General features: G+C 52.6%; 7 protein-coding genes across 7 annotated transcripts; 5 read left to right on the plus strand and 2 right to left on the minus strand.

Annotated features, from left to right (window-relative positions):
• Positions 1-463: 463 nt before the first annotated feature.
• On the minus strand, positions 464-3,186 carry AUEXF2481DRAFT_34804 (uncharacterized protein). Its single transcript, XM_013493635.1, has 3 exons — positions 3,101-3,186; positions 2,906-3,048; positions 464-2,849 (listed from the first exon to the last, which is right to left on the minus strand). Exons 1-3 carry the CDS (start codon positions 3,138-3,140, stop codon positions 558-560), a joined length of 2,475 nt encoding a protein of 824 aa, XP_013349089.1. The 5' UTR covers positions 3,141-3,186; the 3' UTR covers positions 464-557.
• On the plus strand, positions 3,062-4,452 carry AUEXF2481DRAFT_144474 (uncharacterized protein). The gene is made up of 2 exons (XM_013493637.1): positions 3,062-4,339; positions 4,405-4,452. Exon 1 carries the CDS (start codon positions 3,393-3,395, stop codon positions 4,116-4,118), a length of 726 nt encoding a protein of 241 aa, XP_013349091.1. The 5' UTR covers positions 3,062-3,392; the 3' UTR covers positions 4,119-4,339; positions 4,405-4,452.
• On the minus strand, positions 4,173-5,090 carry AUEXF2481DRAFT_144414 (uncharacterized protein). The gene is made up of 3 exons (XM_013493639.1): positions 4,770-5,090; positions 4,600-4,710; positions 4,173-4,536 (listed from the first exon to the last, which is right to left on the minus strand). The coding sequence occupies exons 1-3, from the start codon at positions 5,030-5,032 to the stop codon at positions 4,227-4,229; spliced, it is 684 nt and encodes a 227-aa protein (XP_013349093.1). The 5' UTR covers positions 5,033-5,090; the 3' UTR covers positions 4,173-4,226.
• Positions 5,091-5,215: 125 nt separating this feature from the next.
• AUEXF2481DRAFT_504 (uncharacterized protein) lies at positions 5,216-5,814 on the plus strand (the record flags this gene model as incomplete). Its single annotated transcript, XM_013493550.1, has 5 exons — positions 5,216-5,242; positions 5,297-5,311; positions 5,450-5,603; positions 5,665-5,730; positions 5,789-5,814. The coding sequence occupies 5 exons, from the start codon at positions 5,216-5,218 to the stop codon at positions 5,812-5,814; spliced, it is 288 nt and encodes a 95-aa protein (XP_013349004.1).
• Positions 5,815-6,337: 523 nt separating this feature from the next.
• Positions 6,338-10,651, plus strand: AUEXF2481DRAFT_505 (uncharacterized protein; the record flags this gene model as incomplete). Its single annotated transcript, XM_013493552.1, has 3 exons — positions 6,338-6,764; positions 6,815-6,964; positions 7,014-10,651. The coding sequence occupies 3 exons, from the start codon at positions 6,338-6,340 to the stop codon at positions 10,649-10,651; spliced, it is 4,215 nt and encodes a 1,404-aa protein (XP_013349006.1).
• Positions 10,652-12,217: 1,566 nt separating this feature from the next.
• AUEXF2481DRAFT_506 (uncharacterized protein) lies at positions 12,218-13,825 on the plus strand (the record flags this gene model as incomplete). Its single annotated transcript, XM_013493554.1, has 3 exons — positions 12,218-12,679; positions 12,735-13,670; positions 13,751-13,825. The coding sequence occupies 3 exons, from the start codon at positions 12,218-12,220 to the stop codon at positions 13,823-13,825; spliced, it is 1,473 nt and encodes a 490-aa protein (XP_013349008.1).
• Positions 13,826-14,605: 780 nt separating this feature from the next.
• Positions 14,606-16,852, plus strand: AUEXF2481DRAFT_34811 (uncharacterized protein). The gene has a single exon (XM_013493640.1). It carries the CDS (start codon positions 14,801-14,803, stop codon positions 16,547-16,549), a length of 1,749 nt encoding a protein of 582 aa, XP_013349094.1. The 5' UTR covers positions 14,606-14,800; the 3' UTR covers positions 16,550-16,852.
• Positions 16,853-17,008: the final 156 nt, after the last annotated feature.

A 17,008-nucleotide genomic window follows, 5' to 3' on the forward strand; every position in this document is an offset into this window, starting at 1 on the left:
ATCTACGACTTGTTTCACTTCTCGAATAATGAAGATCAATATTAGTCTTCTATCATCTCGTGATATGTTACTTCATCCTAGAAAAACACACCTTTTTTGAGAAAAACTTTTGATTTCGAAATCAGAACAAAAGAAACGAGTAAAAGATCGGGCAGTGAACTTGGACTTTTACAAAAACAATGATTCTCATATCGTGGAGAACTTTATTCACCATTGCCAGATACCATATATCCCCCCATTGTCATGAAGGAGAGGAGTGGAAACAGAAAAGAAAAAACGTCACCATCTCGCACGCTAGATGATGTTTTCAAAGGAAAAAAGACCAAGAAACTGTCATTGTACAAAAATATGTAAAAGCCCACTTCATAAACCAATCAAAAAACACCATTTTAATCAAAGAGCAAATTCAAATAAGAGCTCGCCTTCATGCAATCAAGAGGGCTTTTTTCCCCCTATAAAGACGCGACTGTAGTGATGTGGCAAAAAAGGCCAATGGCCAAATATTTCATGCATATATTTACGAGTGGGGTATCTTTTCTTTATGCTTCGCTCGCGTCTTATCCAACAAGCCTTCTTTGCTCGTTTCCATCATCACTATCACTTTCCTCTTCTTCTGATGAACTCTGCTCGTCGTCATCGTCGTCCTCCTCATCTGTTTCTTCCTCTTCTTCATCCGTTTCTTCCTCGGAGTCTTCCTCGGAGTCTTCAGTGTCTTCCTCAGAATCATCCTCCTCCTCATCCAACCAATCATCCAATGTCTTTTCCTTTGCCGGAGCCCCTGACTTTGACTTTGACTTGTAAACAACAGGCGCAGAGCCTTTGAGGGCATCATCCAACATTCTCCCTGCAGGTACACTCGACCCACCAGATCTGTATTCAGTTCTAGCTTCTACCTCATCGTTTCTGAGCTTGGCATCTGGTTCTTCTCCTTCTTTAACCCAGTCAGGGAGAGATGTGTAGCCATTGAGCCCATTGACACCACTTTCTTCTCCGATGACTAGACTTGCACTGCCGAGGACGTAGTTCTTGCGACTTTCGCTGGGGCTGGGGGCTTGAGGGACGGGTTTTGGTGCAAGGAGGAGGAGAGATGCTAGTTCGGTGCTTGAAGGTACGGCGAGTAGAGCACGGAACATGCGAGCGCGATCGCGGAGGTCGTAGGATGGCGTGTATCGAGCGAGAAGGAGGGTGTGGTGATACAACAGCGATATCGGATGTGACTTGTCTTCTTTTGAGTCGAGATTTGATGTCTTCTCGTCGTTGTACGATTCGTCTCTGAAGCCTGCGCCGTCTTCTTCCTCATCAGGGGCGAGAATGGTTGAGCTGGATTGACGTTCCAGGGCAGGCGGGCCATCCTTCTTCTTGTTTGCATTTTCGGCGTTCAACCAATGCAGGTATACCTTCGCCGCCAGGAGCACAATCTGCTGTCTGACAAGATCGTGCTCGTCAGGATATCCACGTACAAGAATGCGCAAGACGTCCGGTGCGATGCTCTGATCGGGAGAATAACCGGCAAACTCGCCAACTAACCACACGATACTTGCTCGTGCAGCCGGGCTGGTCAATGTGTCAAGGTTCTTGGCTAAACGAATAACAGTTTTAGTATGCGAGAGCGGATCGCGCTGAATCATGTGACGGATAACTTCTAAAGCCTCGGCCACGAGATGTTGATCAGGGCTGTGGACCTGACGGAGTAGTAGGCGCAAACAGCGCGAGCCAGTAGTGGCGTCCGAGTTGTGGGCACAACGACCGATGGCTCGTACCGACTCACGAACGAGAGCAGGGTCGTGTCCTTGAGAGAAGTGCTCCAGTTCGGTGAGGATGAGACCTTGCACATCAGTGGCGCAGTGAGGGAAAACAAGAGTTAGAACTTCGAGCTTGAGGCGCCACGTCTGCTCGCCTTCGCCAGATCGGAGGAGGAAGTGTCTGAAGTGAGGTACAAAGTGCTGCGGGTAGAGAAGACAGATCTGAACGATATTGTGGAGGCCAATCTGGTTGATGTCGGGAGGGCCGCGAAGAAGCGCCGTCAGGGGTCCAATTGCGTGGTGCAAGTAGTGATTGGGAGCAAGATAAAGATAGGCTCTTGTCACTGCAACGACGACGGCCGAGGTACGAGATTGTAAGAGTGGTAAGGCAGCGGTGAGAAGCAGATCGAGATCGGGGTCCAGCACTTCCAGGTCCTCGTACTCGATCTCTTGTTCGTCAGCATCGTCATCGTCGTAGAAGCCCTTTTGCTTTTCGGCTTGGGTGTTTGCTTTGCGGACACGACGGGTCCTTCTTGGGAAGCAGCTTCTTGCATATACAGTCATCAAGTGCAAGGTAGAGACCTGCCCCCATTCGTCCATGTCGACCAGCTTCTTGACCAGGCTTCGGTAGTGGGGGTGTATCAAGTCCAGACGCTCCGGACAGATCTGAGTGAAAGCAGCAACTGCGGCACCAGCCACAAAGTACTGTTTGTCGCCGAGGAGGGTATCGAGGTAGTCGGTGAGCTGAGGAAGAGTCGAGGGATCCAGCTTGACACACTTGACGCATGCGAAAGCGGCGGCCTTGCGAACAATGGGACTCATGTCGGCTGTCCCCTTCTTGATGGCGAGCGAGACAATCTGGCTGATGAGCGGGATACGAACACCAGCCATGGTCTTTAGAGCCATGGCGCGGACTCTGGGACTCGTGTCGGACAGCGACTTTTGAATGGTGTTGATTGACAACAAAGCGGTATCCGGGTCGGCCTCGGCATGGTGAAGAAGGTACGAGTAGACGAGCGGGCGTGTCGACGAAGTCGGATGGGACAGAGTCTTGAGGACCGAGGGGAAGAAGGGAAGTGTTTGCGACAGGGGAGCCGTGTATTGCATCTGTTCATTGGACGAGGTTAGTCGAGCCTTCGTGCTTCTTTCCAGCCAGTGCTGACCTCGATGACGCGACGCAAGCCCTCGAGCACCTCTCGTTCGTTCCTGCTGTCCAGCAACTTCTTTATTTGTGCTGGAGGCATCTGCTTGATCGACCTCCGTCCGGCTCCTGCATCTCGAGCCGCCTCGAGTGTGAGGTCGCGTGCTAGCGTCAGTCAGCCTGCAGTCTTGATCGCAGTATACGTCGGCACCGATACCTGTCTCCAGCATGCCCGAGATACGCGAAATCGACTCCATGTTTGCTGTGCTTTGTCGAGGCGCAATTGTGCAGTCACCATGGTCCAGCTTGAATGTTTGGCGGGGGTGCAACTTCCGCATCCACGCACGTCACCGCCCACCTTGCCGCTCCCGTCTTGATCCTCCTCCGACCCTGTCCCACCCTTTGTTCATTCGAACTGAAGTGTCAACCTGTCTTTGCAATCCGATACTACTGTTGCGCCGACACTCTGATGTCTTTGGAACGAAGCTCAGTCGCATGACCAATCTCACATGCCATCCAATACATTGCAGACCTCGAGACCGATCATACTCGAGCCGTGTCAAGCCCACCATGTTCTTCAATTTTGCATGCGCCACCCTGCGTCCAACAAACATCTAATCGTCTGCTCACCCCGCGATGGTTTCTTGCAAAACCTTCTTTTTGAAATCCGACAAGAAAGTCAAATCGACAACAATACAGCACTGGACTTGCTTGCCCCAACACTAACCAATCTACACACTTCACGCAATGTTCAAATCACTTTTTGCTCAGATCTCACCAACCTCCGAGCCTACCTTTCGACTTTGACTTATTCCTTTCGGCAGGAGGACGGTGAAACAATGTCAACAGACATGGGACCACGTGCTCAGTCGCTTCTGATGGTCATGAATCCGGTCCGAGTCCATCAACATACCCTATCCTATTCTGCTCAGGGCTTCAACCGAACTTTTGCTTCCATCGTGGATACCGCGCATTGTCTAGGTCGACATCTCATCATGGTCGAATGCAGCCATCCTGAAGACGAGTACGAGACTGGTGCTCGAGAGGATGAAGACATGCTCGATGGAAACCATCCGGCTCTGAACCCTTGGGACCAAGACGTGTCAATGTTGAACATCACCACAAAGACTTTCGGTGCTGGTGAACGAGGCTGGGTGGGCAGGACCGTGAATATTAGACGGATTGCTCAGCGGTGGTTTGCGTTCCGGAAGCTGGAGCATGTAAAACTGTCATGAATAGTGATTAAGGATAAAGCGTTTCGAGGTTAGGATGAGAAATAAATCTAGATCGATGTCATGGTATTGGAAAAGGAAGAAAATGTACAGAGGTGTCCGCCGTGTGCTCTACTTGGTACGGATATGCTTCAGCTTCTTTGGGCTGTGCATGAAGTTGTTGGCGTAAGCCTTGGGGGTGATTTTGCGCTCGTTGGGTTCCTGGACAAAGTATTCGTAACCTTGCTTGTTGGCAAAGTTGATGGCATCGTCCTTTGACTTGAAGCTGAGATGAGTGCCCTGCATGTAGTCGGCAGATGATTGCCAGCCCATCAGAGGGTTCTCCCAGCGGTGGCCCTTGCTGAGAACATCCCAATCCATGCGCCAATGGTGAGCATTCCAGTCTCCGGATTGAGTCGCAGTCTTAGTGGGACGGAAGATGCTAGAACACAGGGTGTGAGTATGACAAGCTCAGACAAGTAGCGATTGACGAGCGTGGACGAACCGGACGGTGCGGGCCTGAAGATCGCTAGGAGCGCCAGAGAGGACGGCAGCAGCGACAGTCTCGGTGGGCTCGCTGCCATCCATGACGCGCTTGGGGACGGGAGAGAAGGATCTATCGTGTCATGATAAGCCTACGATGGCTCATGGGCAGTTGTATAGCGCGATGCTCACGAGGTTCTGTAGTCGACGGCAGCACCGTAGTTGGGTGCGTGGCTAGGGGTACTTTGGACAGCGGGCTCGCTTCCCTTGGTCTCTCCCTTGGTCAAGTGGACGGGCGCAGGAGGCTCATCGCGGGATTGAATCTTGTCGATCTCGGCGGAGTTGGGAGCTTTGAAGGTCTGGTTACTGGCGAGGCGGACAGTGCGGGGCGCGAAGGCGGGTCTGGATGTGATGGCGAACAGCCTCGAGGCTGCTGTCCTGTTGAGGGGCGACATTGTGCGGAGATGGATGAATGGCAATGGCGTCTTGTCGCTGTATACGCGATGCTCTCATAGTAGGTCAGCAACCTCGAGGGCGTTGCCGGAGTGCAGCCGCGAGTCTTGGCGGCGATGGGGAGGCCTTCGCAACGCCATGTCAAAGCCCATAGCACAGCACTAGAAGTCAAACTTGTCGCAACCATGGTCTCTACGCTCATCCCTCCCAAGGTGCGTCTGCTTACGACACTGCTGCTGACTGCATCTCATACTGACTGCTTCCAGATTGCCTCGCCTTCGGTACGTTGACCTCCGCCATCCGCAAATTCTATACCACGCCGCATCTACAACCCGACTTCGGCCGCCCGCGCAACCCAAATCATCCCATCATGCTGGAGAAAGAGCCATGAGAATCAGGCTGACACACTCGACCAACAGGGCATTGGTGCCTCCGCCGACGCCGCCCGCATGCAGCGTGTCGTCTCGTTCTACGAGAGACTCCCTCGCGGTCCCGCTCCCGAGCACAAGCCCTCCGGCCTCCTCCAGAGATACCAGCACCGCTACTTCAACGGCAAGAACCCTTCGGCCATGCGTACGACTCTCCCCACTTTGATGTCTATGCTCTGGACAGCAGCTAACCCTGTCGACTACAGCTCTGGTTCACGTTGTTGGCGCCATGATCCTCCTCGGTTACGCCCAGAACTACTACTTCCACTTGCGTACGTCTCCTCCTGGACTGGACTGCCATATGGCTCTAGCTAATCGGCGGCGCAACAGGTCACCACAAGAACAACGCCCACTAAACGGGGCAAGCGAGCGGAAAAGGGTAGCATGCAGGACGGCGTGGGAGTCAAAAGTCGAATCCTCAGTCCTTGTAATTATACAGCATAAATCCGAGAGCGTAGTAACTGGACCCAATCTCTGTGTCTTCGTGAAATGGTAGCGTGTCCGACGTTGCATGCATCCAATACACCTAGCAATACCGGCTTCGTGCACGGGCCTCTTTGACAGTGAAACCGGCAACCCGTCGTTGATGTATTGTCTTGTCCAAATGTGATTCGGTCAGTTCTGGCAAGGCATAGCCCCAGACACAGGCTTCTGACCCAATCTTGTTTGTTCGACAAGTCAGCAGCAACCAGGAGACACGCATTGCAACCTTCCTATCGGGCTGACAGTCGGCGTGAGCACCGACAAGCGCCAGCATCATAGCGACACACTTGTAACGCCCGCGAACACGAGACACCTTTACCCGCCAACTTGCTACAAGAGGGCGCGCAACTTGCCCACGATCTCTGCACCGCACCCTTCGACACAGCCGAGACTGTTATGGCCGAGCTGAGCCCCCATCATGTGGTGATCAACGACAAGTCGGTGGACGAGTCAAAGTCCACTGACGTTAATGCATCCCACCAAGAGCCCTCGAACGCCGCTCAAGGCTTACTCCAACAATCCACCACACAACAACTGCCGCCGCCGCCCCAACTAGATGCCTCCCCACTAGACTCGATCTCTTCACAAGAACATGCGCAACCGAACGGTACAGTCAACAGAGAAATCGACAATGCGACTCCCGACCAACATGGCTCAGACACAGACTCCAGCCGTCCCGATGGCTCAAAGGTCGCCCGCTCTGGCTCAGCTACCGTCAAGAAGCCTCTGTCATTCAAGCCCGTTTCTATCACAAAGTCCTTCCTTGCAAAGACGGCTACCACACCAGGCAACACCCCTCCGCCTGTCAAGATCGCCGAAAAGCGTGCGCTGATCAGACCCTTGCTCCATAATCTCATGCTGACTCCCTGAAAGCATCTCCCCAACTGGCCACCCTGCAACTGAACGCGAAGCCTCGTCTGATTGCAAAAACCGGCAGCAGTGGATTGCGCGACGTTCCTCATGCTCGTCCAGGTGACGGCGCAAGCACCCCGAATGGTAGGACTGTGTGGAACAAGAACCAGCGTTAGTACTACTCGCATCAGCGCCTGCTCGCATGCTAACAAGCAAACAGCCGCTCCGCCTGTCCCAGCCAAGCACTATACCGACGAGGAACTCAAGCAAAAGTACGGAATCCACCTGGCCACACGTTTGGAATCAGAGGAAGCGACCGAGCAAAAGGCGAAATGGGCCGACATTGATGAGGACGAGGAAGAATGGACTCCCGAGACTGTTGAATGGATGGACGGAACCAAGACCACAATCAGTCATACAGAAGCTGCCATTCCTCAACCACAGGAGAAGCCTGTGGAGAAGCTGCAAGAGGAACTGCCTCCGACTACGACATCCGCTTCCTCTGCTCCTTCTACTGCTCCTGTCAAGCCTGTAATGACTGCGCTGAAGCGTACGAATGTGGCCCCACAGTCGCGCACCATTCTGAGACCTGGAGCTGCACAGCAGGCAAAACAAATCGGCGCTGATGGAAAGGCTACTCCCGACAGCAAGTCGCCCATGTTGAAGAACTCGGCAACCGCACCCGTCAAATCCCCTTGGGCGCCTCTCCCTCCTGTAGAAAAGGCTTCCCCAATCACCGTCAATCCGCCTCCAGCTTCCCAGGCTCCTCCCAGGTTCTCACACAGAGATAATCACGGCTTCGATGCCATGGCTCAACCGCCACCTACGCGTGAGATGGCTACGGATACATTCGATCGATCTTGGAAGGATGGCGAGAGATCGAATAGAGAACTTTTCAACTCGCAGTCAGGCCGTTACGAGCCTGCCCCCGAGCACCGTAGAGGATCACGTCAGCAAGACCAACACCATAGACAACCAGCAGTCTTACAGAGGCCGACCCCTGGATCTGGTAGTGCAGAACCTTCGGCTGCTTTCCAAGCTCGTACGAGTTCTCAGACAGATGCGAGCCCATGGGGTCGCAGAAGAGGCTCTAGCATCAGCGGCAATATGCTTCGCGACAGACGCATGTCCAGCTCTAGCAAGGTGTTCGATCCATCTGAGCCTTCGCCCGAGGCTGCTCCTGAAGCAAACGTAGAAGCACAGCCTTCAGCAGAAGCCTCTGAACAACCTAGTCATCAGACTGATGGCCCTGCGCCCAGTGCCTTGTCCATTACTGAGGAGCGCGAGAAACAGAAGAAGCTCATGCAAGAAAAGCGTGAAGCAGCAATTCGACGCAGACAGGAGGAAGAAGCACGTGAGGAGGCCGAGAGAAGAGAAAGGATCAGAAAGAAGATGGAAGCATTGGGTATGCCACTCGAGAAGACTCCCTCGCAAGAACCCTCTGAGAAGGTCGAATCGAAGCAGCCCGAGGCGCCAAAGCAAACAGACGCGCCTTCCGCATCTGCTACGAGTGCTTCGCCGGAGAAACCCCCCGCCGTCGAGCCTGCTTCACTTGAGAAGGAGCCATCGAGCACAGAAGCGCACGTGTCGCCGCCGGTCAAGCAGCTTTCACCTCGAAAGGAAAAGGTCGCCGAGCCTTCACTTCCCTTCACTCAAAACTCGACTCCCATCACTCGCCCTGCGCACAAAACTCTCTCATCGCCTCAACTGCCTGGCCTTCAACAACTTTCTCCCAACGGCCCGACGCGCAGTTCTTATCAACAATCAACCTTACAAGGCATGAACTCGTCATTCTCGTCGCCAGGCGACCAAAACGCGCAACCTGCGCGCTTGTCGTCAATCTCTGGCGGCGACGCCTTCACCGCTACACCCTGGGGCAATGCTAGCATGACCTCGCATACAGCTCCTGCCCTCTGGGGTCCTCCACCTACCAACAACAGACACATAGGAAACGGCACCTTTGATGCGGGTTATTCGAGCATTTCTCCCAACTCGCGTGCTCAATCCCAGAACGCACCATTCACCGCACCTTTCGGCCGCCCTTACTCGTCTCGCGTCTCGCCCAAGGCATTCGGCCAACAAGCATCTGCGCAGCCTGGCTCCATGGACCAGCAATATAACTCCTTGTCCACTCTCGAGCCGCGTCTTCCTGAGCCCATTGGTGCTGCCGCACTTGCTGGCACGTCGCCTCTACCCGAGCCTGCACGCCTTGCCTATCCTGCTCCTATCGCTCCTCCACAGAAGGCCGCCCCCCGTCAGCAGACTCTGCGTGACACTTCCGCGTGGACCAACTTCTCGAACAATGCCCAGACGGCCAGAGAAGATGCGCAGACGGCGGCACGCCTCGAGAACGAGAGAGCCAAGCCCTCAATGCCACGACAGTCTCATCATGCCCAAACAGGCTGGACCGTGACAGAGACTTTCAAACAGACACATCCTGGTGAGAACCGTTGGCTCGAAGGCGAGACTCCTACTCGATCTGTAGCAAAGACTCAAGAGATTGCGCGAGGTACCATTCATGGCCCTCACAGAGCTGGCGCAATTGGCGCTGCACGCCTGGGTCCTCACAGGAACAATCAGGCCGCACAGGCTCCTCGCCCATCCATCGCCCAACAGTCGATGCACCACCCTCCACCATCTAGCGGCGAACAGTTGCACATGGGTGGCGAAGGGATAGTCCGCCTTCCCACCGGGCCTTCTTCTTTCTCCAGACCCGCTTACGGTAGCCCTGGCAATACCACCACCGGCGTAAAATTGCCTCCTCTCTCTGCGTATGCTAGCAACGCCCAGCTTTCACCCCTACCAGTCCAGCCTTCGACACCCGGCTTGCCTCCACAACAGTCGAGATTCTTCCCCTCAGCCCTCTACGGTGGCTCTCCACCTCCAGAAGAGGCTGATCACCCGGTCTATGGTGGTGATTCCAAGCACCCTCACGTCAACTTGCCGACGCCCAAGCCCAAGGTCAAGCTGCCTCCCGCTGCTGTCGTAGAGCGTGAGCAATTGAGCCCGACCACCATGTCTCGTAGTGTGCATCCTTACACTGTTGGTGCGAGACCTCTCGTCCAGACTTCGGACTGGCAGGCCAGGTTTAATGGACTGTTCGGCAAGGCTCAAGTCATGACCACGACCCCTCCATCTCCTCCCAAGACGCCTCCAAAGGCGCAAGCTCCCGCCCCTGCCGTCGCATCTGTGTCTAGGACATCCTCAGATTCTGTCATCGCCGAGAGCGCAACTACTGTTTCCCTGCCACGCTCAAACTCTCCCGTGTCGACTTACACAAAGATTGTCTCCAAGCCTGGTGTCGATGATATCTTCGATGGAGAACTTAGTTTCGGCTCCACTCCTAGAGTCTTCTTGCCTCGCGGCGTCACATATCCTGAAGCACCCGCTACTGCTTCCACACCTGTGCGAGCAAACTCGAGGTTCCACAAACCCGTCGACTCTCAATCGAAGCGCATCCTCTTCTTCCCCGACAGCACAAAGCACGATATCACAGTCAACATCAAGCTTCCACTGCCTTGGTTTGTCACCAGGAAGGTGACCTTGGAGTGCAAGAACCCAGCCGCCCAGAGTCGCAAGAACTCCAACAGGCCCAATAACAAAAACAAGCGATACGAGTCAAGCAACGCTGTCACTGAGACGCCCGACACCGCGGTCCCTGCCGCTACCGGAGCAGTACCTGGCAAGCCTCATAACATCACTGTTGCAGCTGAGAAAGGCACGAAGACCCCGCTGACCGAGAACACTGTCGCTTCAAACTCAAACACAGAGAATGTCGCTTCCAAGAAGACCGTGTGGGCCAAAGTACCCAAGGTACCCCGTGGTCGCGGCCGCGGCTCATACAGAGCACAAGCTTAGATCACACGAATGTCCAACTGGCCCTCATGGTGCTATTTAACCACTGGAGTCATATCTCAGGCGCAACATGGCGCTGTCTGACTATTCGTCTTTTGCGATTTCCTCTTCTTATTACACCCCTTTTCAGCCGCGATGGTGTTATGTCTCTACACCTTTACCCTCTATCTTGGGTCCAACAGCGCGATTGTGGCTTTCACTTGCTAGGATGCAGGATCATGAATGGTATTACTGCAGGCGGGTGAGAGCGCAGATGCATCTGTCGCACAGATTTTTTCTTCTTTTTTGGTAATGCCTCGCAAACAAATGAGTAGTGGACTATAACATCCGAACATGACTTGCTTTTGCCAACAAAACAAATGAAATGATCATTATTGAGATGAAATTGTTGTGCAAAGATAATTAATTTTGATATGTGACTTTTCTGTATGAAGAAAATGCTCCGGCGACGGAAAAGCAATTTGCTTGTGCTGGATTTCCGAAACATTGACATGAGCATATCACGGAGCAGTTCGGGCGGGTTTGATCACCATCGAGTTGAACATCACCTCGTTCTTCCAGGTCATCTCTGAACATCGCCGACAACGCAAATGAGCAGCGTGCGATAAGGCGTGCGAACGATGGCGAGTCAGAATACAATGACATGACAGTGCTTGTCCGAGGAAACACATTGGAGACCTTTCATTTGCACAAAAGTCGAGTGCGTGTAAGTAATCGCGATCAATTCTTGAAGGCAGACTGCAACACCATCCTATACTTGTACAATGGTCGAATATTTCATGTAAGTGGCGGATGTGCTATGCAGTATTGGTGCCGACTACAAAGCACTGCCGGGTGGTGAAAACGGGAAGTACGATGATTAAGTGCCATGACAGAGCAAAGACGAATAGACATGTCGATACTCGAGCATTTACTTATGTCGACTCGCCTTGTCGTCGAGGGTCATTAGGAGGCTCTATGAAGAGTTCGTCAATGTCTCACAGAACAGGCCAAGCTGAGTCCGGCCCGGGGACTCTCGGTCCACTTTTGCGCTAGCCAACGTGCGCCGTCAACGAGGCTTTCAATAATCCTACACTTTCGATTGCCTACCTTGCCATGATTCGCCTTCTTGACAAACATCTGTGTCTTCCATTCTCTACACACGATACGGGCTCGTGAGAAACTGTCCTCGGATTCCTGGCTGGCCACATCACGCTCCTGGTCTGATACCTCACCCACGACGTCATGCAGTGTGGTCCAAGGAGACTCTCAGCATAGACACGATACTTTTCTTATCAAATGCATCCACTCTCGCAGGTGCGATGGACGATATCAATCCTGATCATCGCACTCCTTTTCTCATCCTCGGTTCTTGCAGACTCGGAATCGATTCCGTACGACAGATACGAAGTCTATTCGCGTCAAAATACGAGAGCAGCCGAGAATAACGAAGGCTCGGCAGTTGATGGAGGCGGCAAACAAGTGGCTTCTACGATAATCGAAATATCTACCAAGGTCGTGTTGACTTCCTCGCCGACCGTGACGCCTTCAATAAATCATCGGTATCATAAACATGGAACTGATTCAGAAATGCTGAGTGCTAGAGAGCTCTCGGCGAATTCTTCTACGCCTACTGCGTCCAATCCGGAGGCATTATCTTGCTACAATGCATACTCGAGTTGGCGACAAGGTTCTATAACCTGGGCTGAAAGTGCCTTGAACGGGACAACATGGCAAACGACGACCACCACTAGTACCATCATACAGACGATACAGACAGTGGCCACCGTGTATCCTACTGGCAGCCTCTCAACATACAAGCTTTGTGATGGTTCTCCACGCGTAGACTTTGAGCCTTTGACCCTCACGTCCAGCTATACTTCGACCTCGGAGTACGAGGCTTATGTCCCCGTAGGCCAGCCCACATATTCTGTTACACAGCCATGCAAGGCGTCCTCGGACGAGTGCGAGTATCTTTACTACAGTAGCGGCCTGTCATGGAACGACATAACGCTCATGGCGCTCTGTGGCAGCCCGGCCCATCTTGGACAGGTGAGACATATTTGGGCCTTCGGTCATTCATTCCGCATTGCTGACTATTTTCTAGCCGTGTCTGATTATGGGAGGTCCTGTCGAGCTGGGCTATTTCCCAGTCACTACTGCTGGTAACAACAAATGTGCTGCAAACGGATCTACTATTACCAATACAGCGGGTCCTACCGCTGTTGAAGCATTTGGAACCACACTTAGTTCGGGTTCCGTTTACTTGTCTTTCAAGACTCTCTATGCCTTTCAAGAAGGATTTGGTAGAAGGATTGGGCCGGCCTTCACTGATTTTATCTTACCTCTTCCATCGAGTGCTGTCTCGACGCAATGCGGAGGGTGGTTTTCCGCCGCTGGACCAGGCACGCCTCTCAATTATGCCGATCTGAACTTCCCTTGGCCCGCCAGCGCGTATAACTGTATAAATCGCTGCAGTACAGATTTGACCTGGACTCAGAGCAACGGAACAGCCATATCATGGACACCACCACCTCAATGCTCTACAATCTGGTCAGACCTGAATCCGGTGCTTGCTATGCCCACCGAGGTTCGCGATCTGGTGCCTGCTTGGTCAACATGCAGTCTTTGGGATGCCGCTCTCCCCAACTTTGTCTTTGACCCGCCTCGTGCCTTGCGCGCTGCTACGACGATCGTCTCGCCAACACTGGCATGGCAAACCTCGCATTCCACTACCCCTGCATCTCCAGCTGCAACATCATATACCGCTTTGCCGGAAACTATATCGTCCAAGCCTCCACCAACCACGTCGACCTATTCTGCAGCTTCACCTAAATCGTCTGGATCTTTGTCAGACTCGTCCGCATCATCGAGCGAACCAGCCAGCTCAATACCTTCTGCCATAGTGCAAACAACAAGAGGCATTGGTTACACAGCCATAAACATTGAATTCAATGTCGACGGCCGCACCTTCACAGCCTCAGCAGGCAACAATGCCTTTTCCATTGCAGGCCAAACCATCTCGGTCGGCGGACCTGCTCAAGTAATCGAGGGAGAAACATTCAGTCTAGCTTTGTCGGGATTCGTGGTCAATGCTACGACTACTATACCTTTCACTTCTAGACAATCACCGAGTACGACGAGTGCGGCGGAGGTGTCGATGCAGCAATCGCATACTGCTGGGAAGGCATCTTCTAGCTCTTCTTCGGGTGGGTCGATAGTTGTGGTTTCTTGGGCGGGCATTATTCTGGTGTCTCTGGTTGGTATGATTGTACTTTGATCTCTCATAATGCATTTTCTGTTTTCTTTTCACATAGATACCATGGTTTGGCGCAAGGGGGTCTTATATCTGGTACAATCTTCTGTATAGTTCTGCGTTATAGATCAAGATTACAACTTAGGCCATATCATCTCCAAGGTCACTCAATTCTCTGTTTGGCTCTGTGGCTTCATGTGCACCAAACACACCGGCTCCGACAAAGAGAACTGAAAGCATATTGTGTTTTGGAGAAATTGGCCAGGAGAAGTACAAGTAACAAGATACACGGGCTTCGTTCGAATTTTCGAGGCTCTTATACTTTGATGGATAGAAAGGTTCTATATTGACTCATCACAGCTCCCGGCTTGTCGTTGGTAATGTGGCCTACACGTACTATCGGCAGATCTGCAGTCACGTCACTTATGTGTGTGGTGCAAACTTCTACAGCACCCACCTTGCACCTGAGACACCGACTCCCTCAGCCGGTCTATCTCTGGGTGCTCTTGACTATGCTCATGATGTAAAGCATTTCACCTGGTGGTAGAAGAGAAGGACAAAAATTGTCAGGTGGAAACATATTAGGGCGGAGATAGGCGCAATAATCTCCACATGAACTCGAACGTCTGGCCTGTGCACGCGCTCTCCACAGATGTATCGTCATTGATATTGGCACGAGAGCCTCGAGTCCCATGCAACTTCTTTCTTTGTTACATCCATACCATAATTTGTCTTGTTTCCGAATTTTGGGAGCCAGAAGCCTCGATTGCCTGATCAAAACTCCTGCCCAAAAGGAACTTTGTCTGTCAAACATTCTACGACCTGCTCTACTTGCCACTGCGACCCTCTGTCGCAACTGGCGATCAAACACATTCGCGCTTCTTCAATTCCAGAAGACAAGCAAAACCTGCTTAAATATGGCACCTAGAAGAACACGCGCCAGCGCTGCTGCTGACATCCAAGTCGAGTCCGGCGAAAAAGTCTCGAGTCCTTCAGCTGCACCTGCTGCTAAACGTCAGCCTCGCAAACAGGCTGCTGCTAAATCACCCGAAGTCAAGGACGAAGCTGATGTCGATACGTCAGCAAAGCCTGCTGCTTCAAAGCCTACGCGAAAGCGTAAGGCTGCTGCTGTCACCAAGGAAGAATCACCAGTCTTTGGTGATGAACTTCCACACAATCTTGGCTCTTTGCCTACCCCGGAGACTGACGATGTCGATGAAGCCAAAGAGGCTTCTCCTCCCAAGAAGAAAGCTAAGCGTGTCTCAAAAGCTAAGCAGGTGAAGGCTGATCCGGAAGAAGTCGATCAACTTGCAAAGAAAGCTGCGCAAGTTGCCTCGCCGGATGCAGAAGTGAAGTCTGAGGTCAAGCAGGAAGCCGACTCTGCTGACATCAAGACCGAGGTAAAGCCCAAGAAGAAGGCTACCAAGGGCAAGGCTTACAAACTTACTCCCGGTGAAACACCTTACCCTGACTATGCTCACCCTACCACGGAGGAGTGCTACGAAGTCGAGCGCATCCTCGCCAAGAAGCACGGCAAGGTCACAGCACCAAAGACAATCCCATTGCCATCGCTGGAAGTTACTGGCTGCGGTGAGGTTCCTTCGGTCTTGGACGCTTTGATCAGAACCAGACTCTCTGCTGCCACTACCGGCAAGAACTCTTCAAATGCTTTTAAGGGTCTCGTTAAGACCTTTGGCACCCTCAAGGAAGGTGTGGGCAAAGGCAGTGTTGACTGGAACAAGGTTCGCCTTGCATCTCAGCCCGAAGTCTTCGAGTCCATCAAAAGCGGAGGCTTAGCCAACAACAAGAGCAAAGACATCAAAGCCATTCTGGATATGGTCTATGAGGAGAACCAAACACGCTGCGCTGCCCTGAAGAAAGAAATGGAGACCAAGTCTGAGGGTCCCGCTGGCTCGGAGAACGAACCTGTCAAGGAAAAGAACACTGAAATCGAACGTGCCGAGTCTGGTGTCTTGTCTCTCGATCATCTTCATCTGCTCTCCAACGAAGAAGCTTTCGACCGTATGGTCAAGTTCCCTGGCATCGGCCCCAAAACCGCATCTTGCGTTCTGCTCTTCTGTCTGCAACGCCCGTCATTCGCCGTCGACACTCACGTCTTCCGTCTCTGCCAATACCTCGGCTGGGTACCGAAAGAAGTTCAAAAAGGTCAACCCCCCGTCGGTCGCGAAACCACCTTCGCCCACTGCGAAGCACGCGTCCCTGATGACCTCAAATACCCTCTCCATCAACTTCTCATCAAGCACGGCAAGGAGTGCCCGAGATGTCGAGCTGCTACCAGCACTGGTAGCGAACGCTGGGAAGAAGGCTGCCCTATCGAGCACCTGGTCTCACGTCATGGTGCCAAGAAGGGTGAAGTCTCACCAGCCGGCAAGGCCGCTCCAAAGGGCAAGAGAGCCGCCGCTGCCAAGAAAGGCAAGGGGAAGAAGGTCGTCGACAGTGACAGCGAAGAGGCCGAGAGCAGTGGTCTCAGCGATGCTGACAGTGACGTGTCACCTGCTGTAAAGGTCGCTCCGAAGCCCAAGAGAGCCGCTGCTGCCAAAAAGGGCATGGGAAAGAAGAAGGTTGAAAGCGACAACGAGGAAGTCGAGAGTGATGATCTCAGCGATGTTGCGAGCGATGCTGAGAGCGATGACGACTACGAGTAAGGCTTTGAGGATTTCCACAACTCTTGCTCGCAGCAATGGGATTTTGCTGTTGCTGGCTCAGGGTAGCCATGATGGACTACTGGCTCGATGGTGTTTGTCCATGAAGAAATGTCACATTATACGAATGATTTGTGTGTGTATGTTGCTGTTTGATCGATATTGGGGGCAAAAGGAGTCTTGCTATTTCATCTGGGAGGTTTTTCCTTTTCAGCGGGTTCTGATGACGACTTTGCATGAAATTAGCTGTCATGCTTATACGAATGTATGCTATTAGCTTGTAATGATGAATCAAGACGATTATGCTGTTCAAACTTCTTTGCTTCGTGATGGTGAAATGGGCCTGTCCATTTTGTCGAATATTGCCTAACATCGATAGTCGAGTGATGTAGAGCAGTCTTTGTGCTAGCCATCTCCTCCAGCCAGGTCAATGTTTTTGAAAGTTTATTCATTCTTTATCAT

This window comes from Aureobasidium subglaciale (genome assembly GCF_000721755.1).
Source record: "Aureobasidium subglaciale EXF-2481 unplaced genomic scaffold scaffold_0, whole genome shotgun sequence".
Taxonomy (NCBI): domain Eukaryota; kingdom Fungi; phylum Ascomycota; class Dothideomycetes; order Dothideales; family Saccotheciaceae; genus Aureobasidium; species Aureobasidium subglaciale.

Bases quoted from the DNA above. Each gene is read 5' to 3' on its own strand.
- AUEXF2481DRAFT_144474 (XM_013493637.1), top strand. From the start codon at position 3,393: ATGCCATCCAATACATTGCAGACCTCGAGACCGATCATACTCGAGCCG.
- AUEXF2481DRAFT_34811 (XM_013493640.1), top strand. From the start codon at position 14,801: ATGGCACCTAGAAGAACACGCGCCAGCGCTGCTGCTGACATCCAAGTC.
- AUEXF2481DRAFT_144414 (XM_013493639.1), bottom strand. From the start codon at position 5,032: ATGTCGCCCCTCAACAGGACAGCAGCCTCGAGGCTGTTCGCCATCACA. The intron at 4,711-4,769 runs GTGAGCATCGCG...ATGACACGATAG, and splicing joins GCCGTCGACTACAGAACCTC to ATCCTTCTCTCCCGTCCCCA. The intron at 4,537-4,599 runs GTTCGTCCACGC...CCTGTGTTCTAG, and splicing joins CTTCAGGCCCGCACCGTCCG to CATCTTCCGTCCCACTAAGA.
- AUEXF2481DRAFT_34804 (XM_013493635.1), bottom strand. From the start codon at position 3,140: ATGGAGTCGATTTCGCGTATCTCGGGCATGCTGGAGACAG. The intron at 3,049-3,100 runs GTATCGGTGCCG...GACTGACGCTAG, and splicing joins CTCGGGCATGCTGGAGACAG to CACGCGACCTCACACTCGAG. The intron at 2,850-2,905 runs GTCAGCACTGGC...TCCAATGAACAG, and splicing joins GCTTGCGTCGCGTCATCGAG to ATGCAATACACGGCTCCCCT.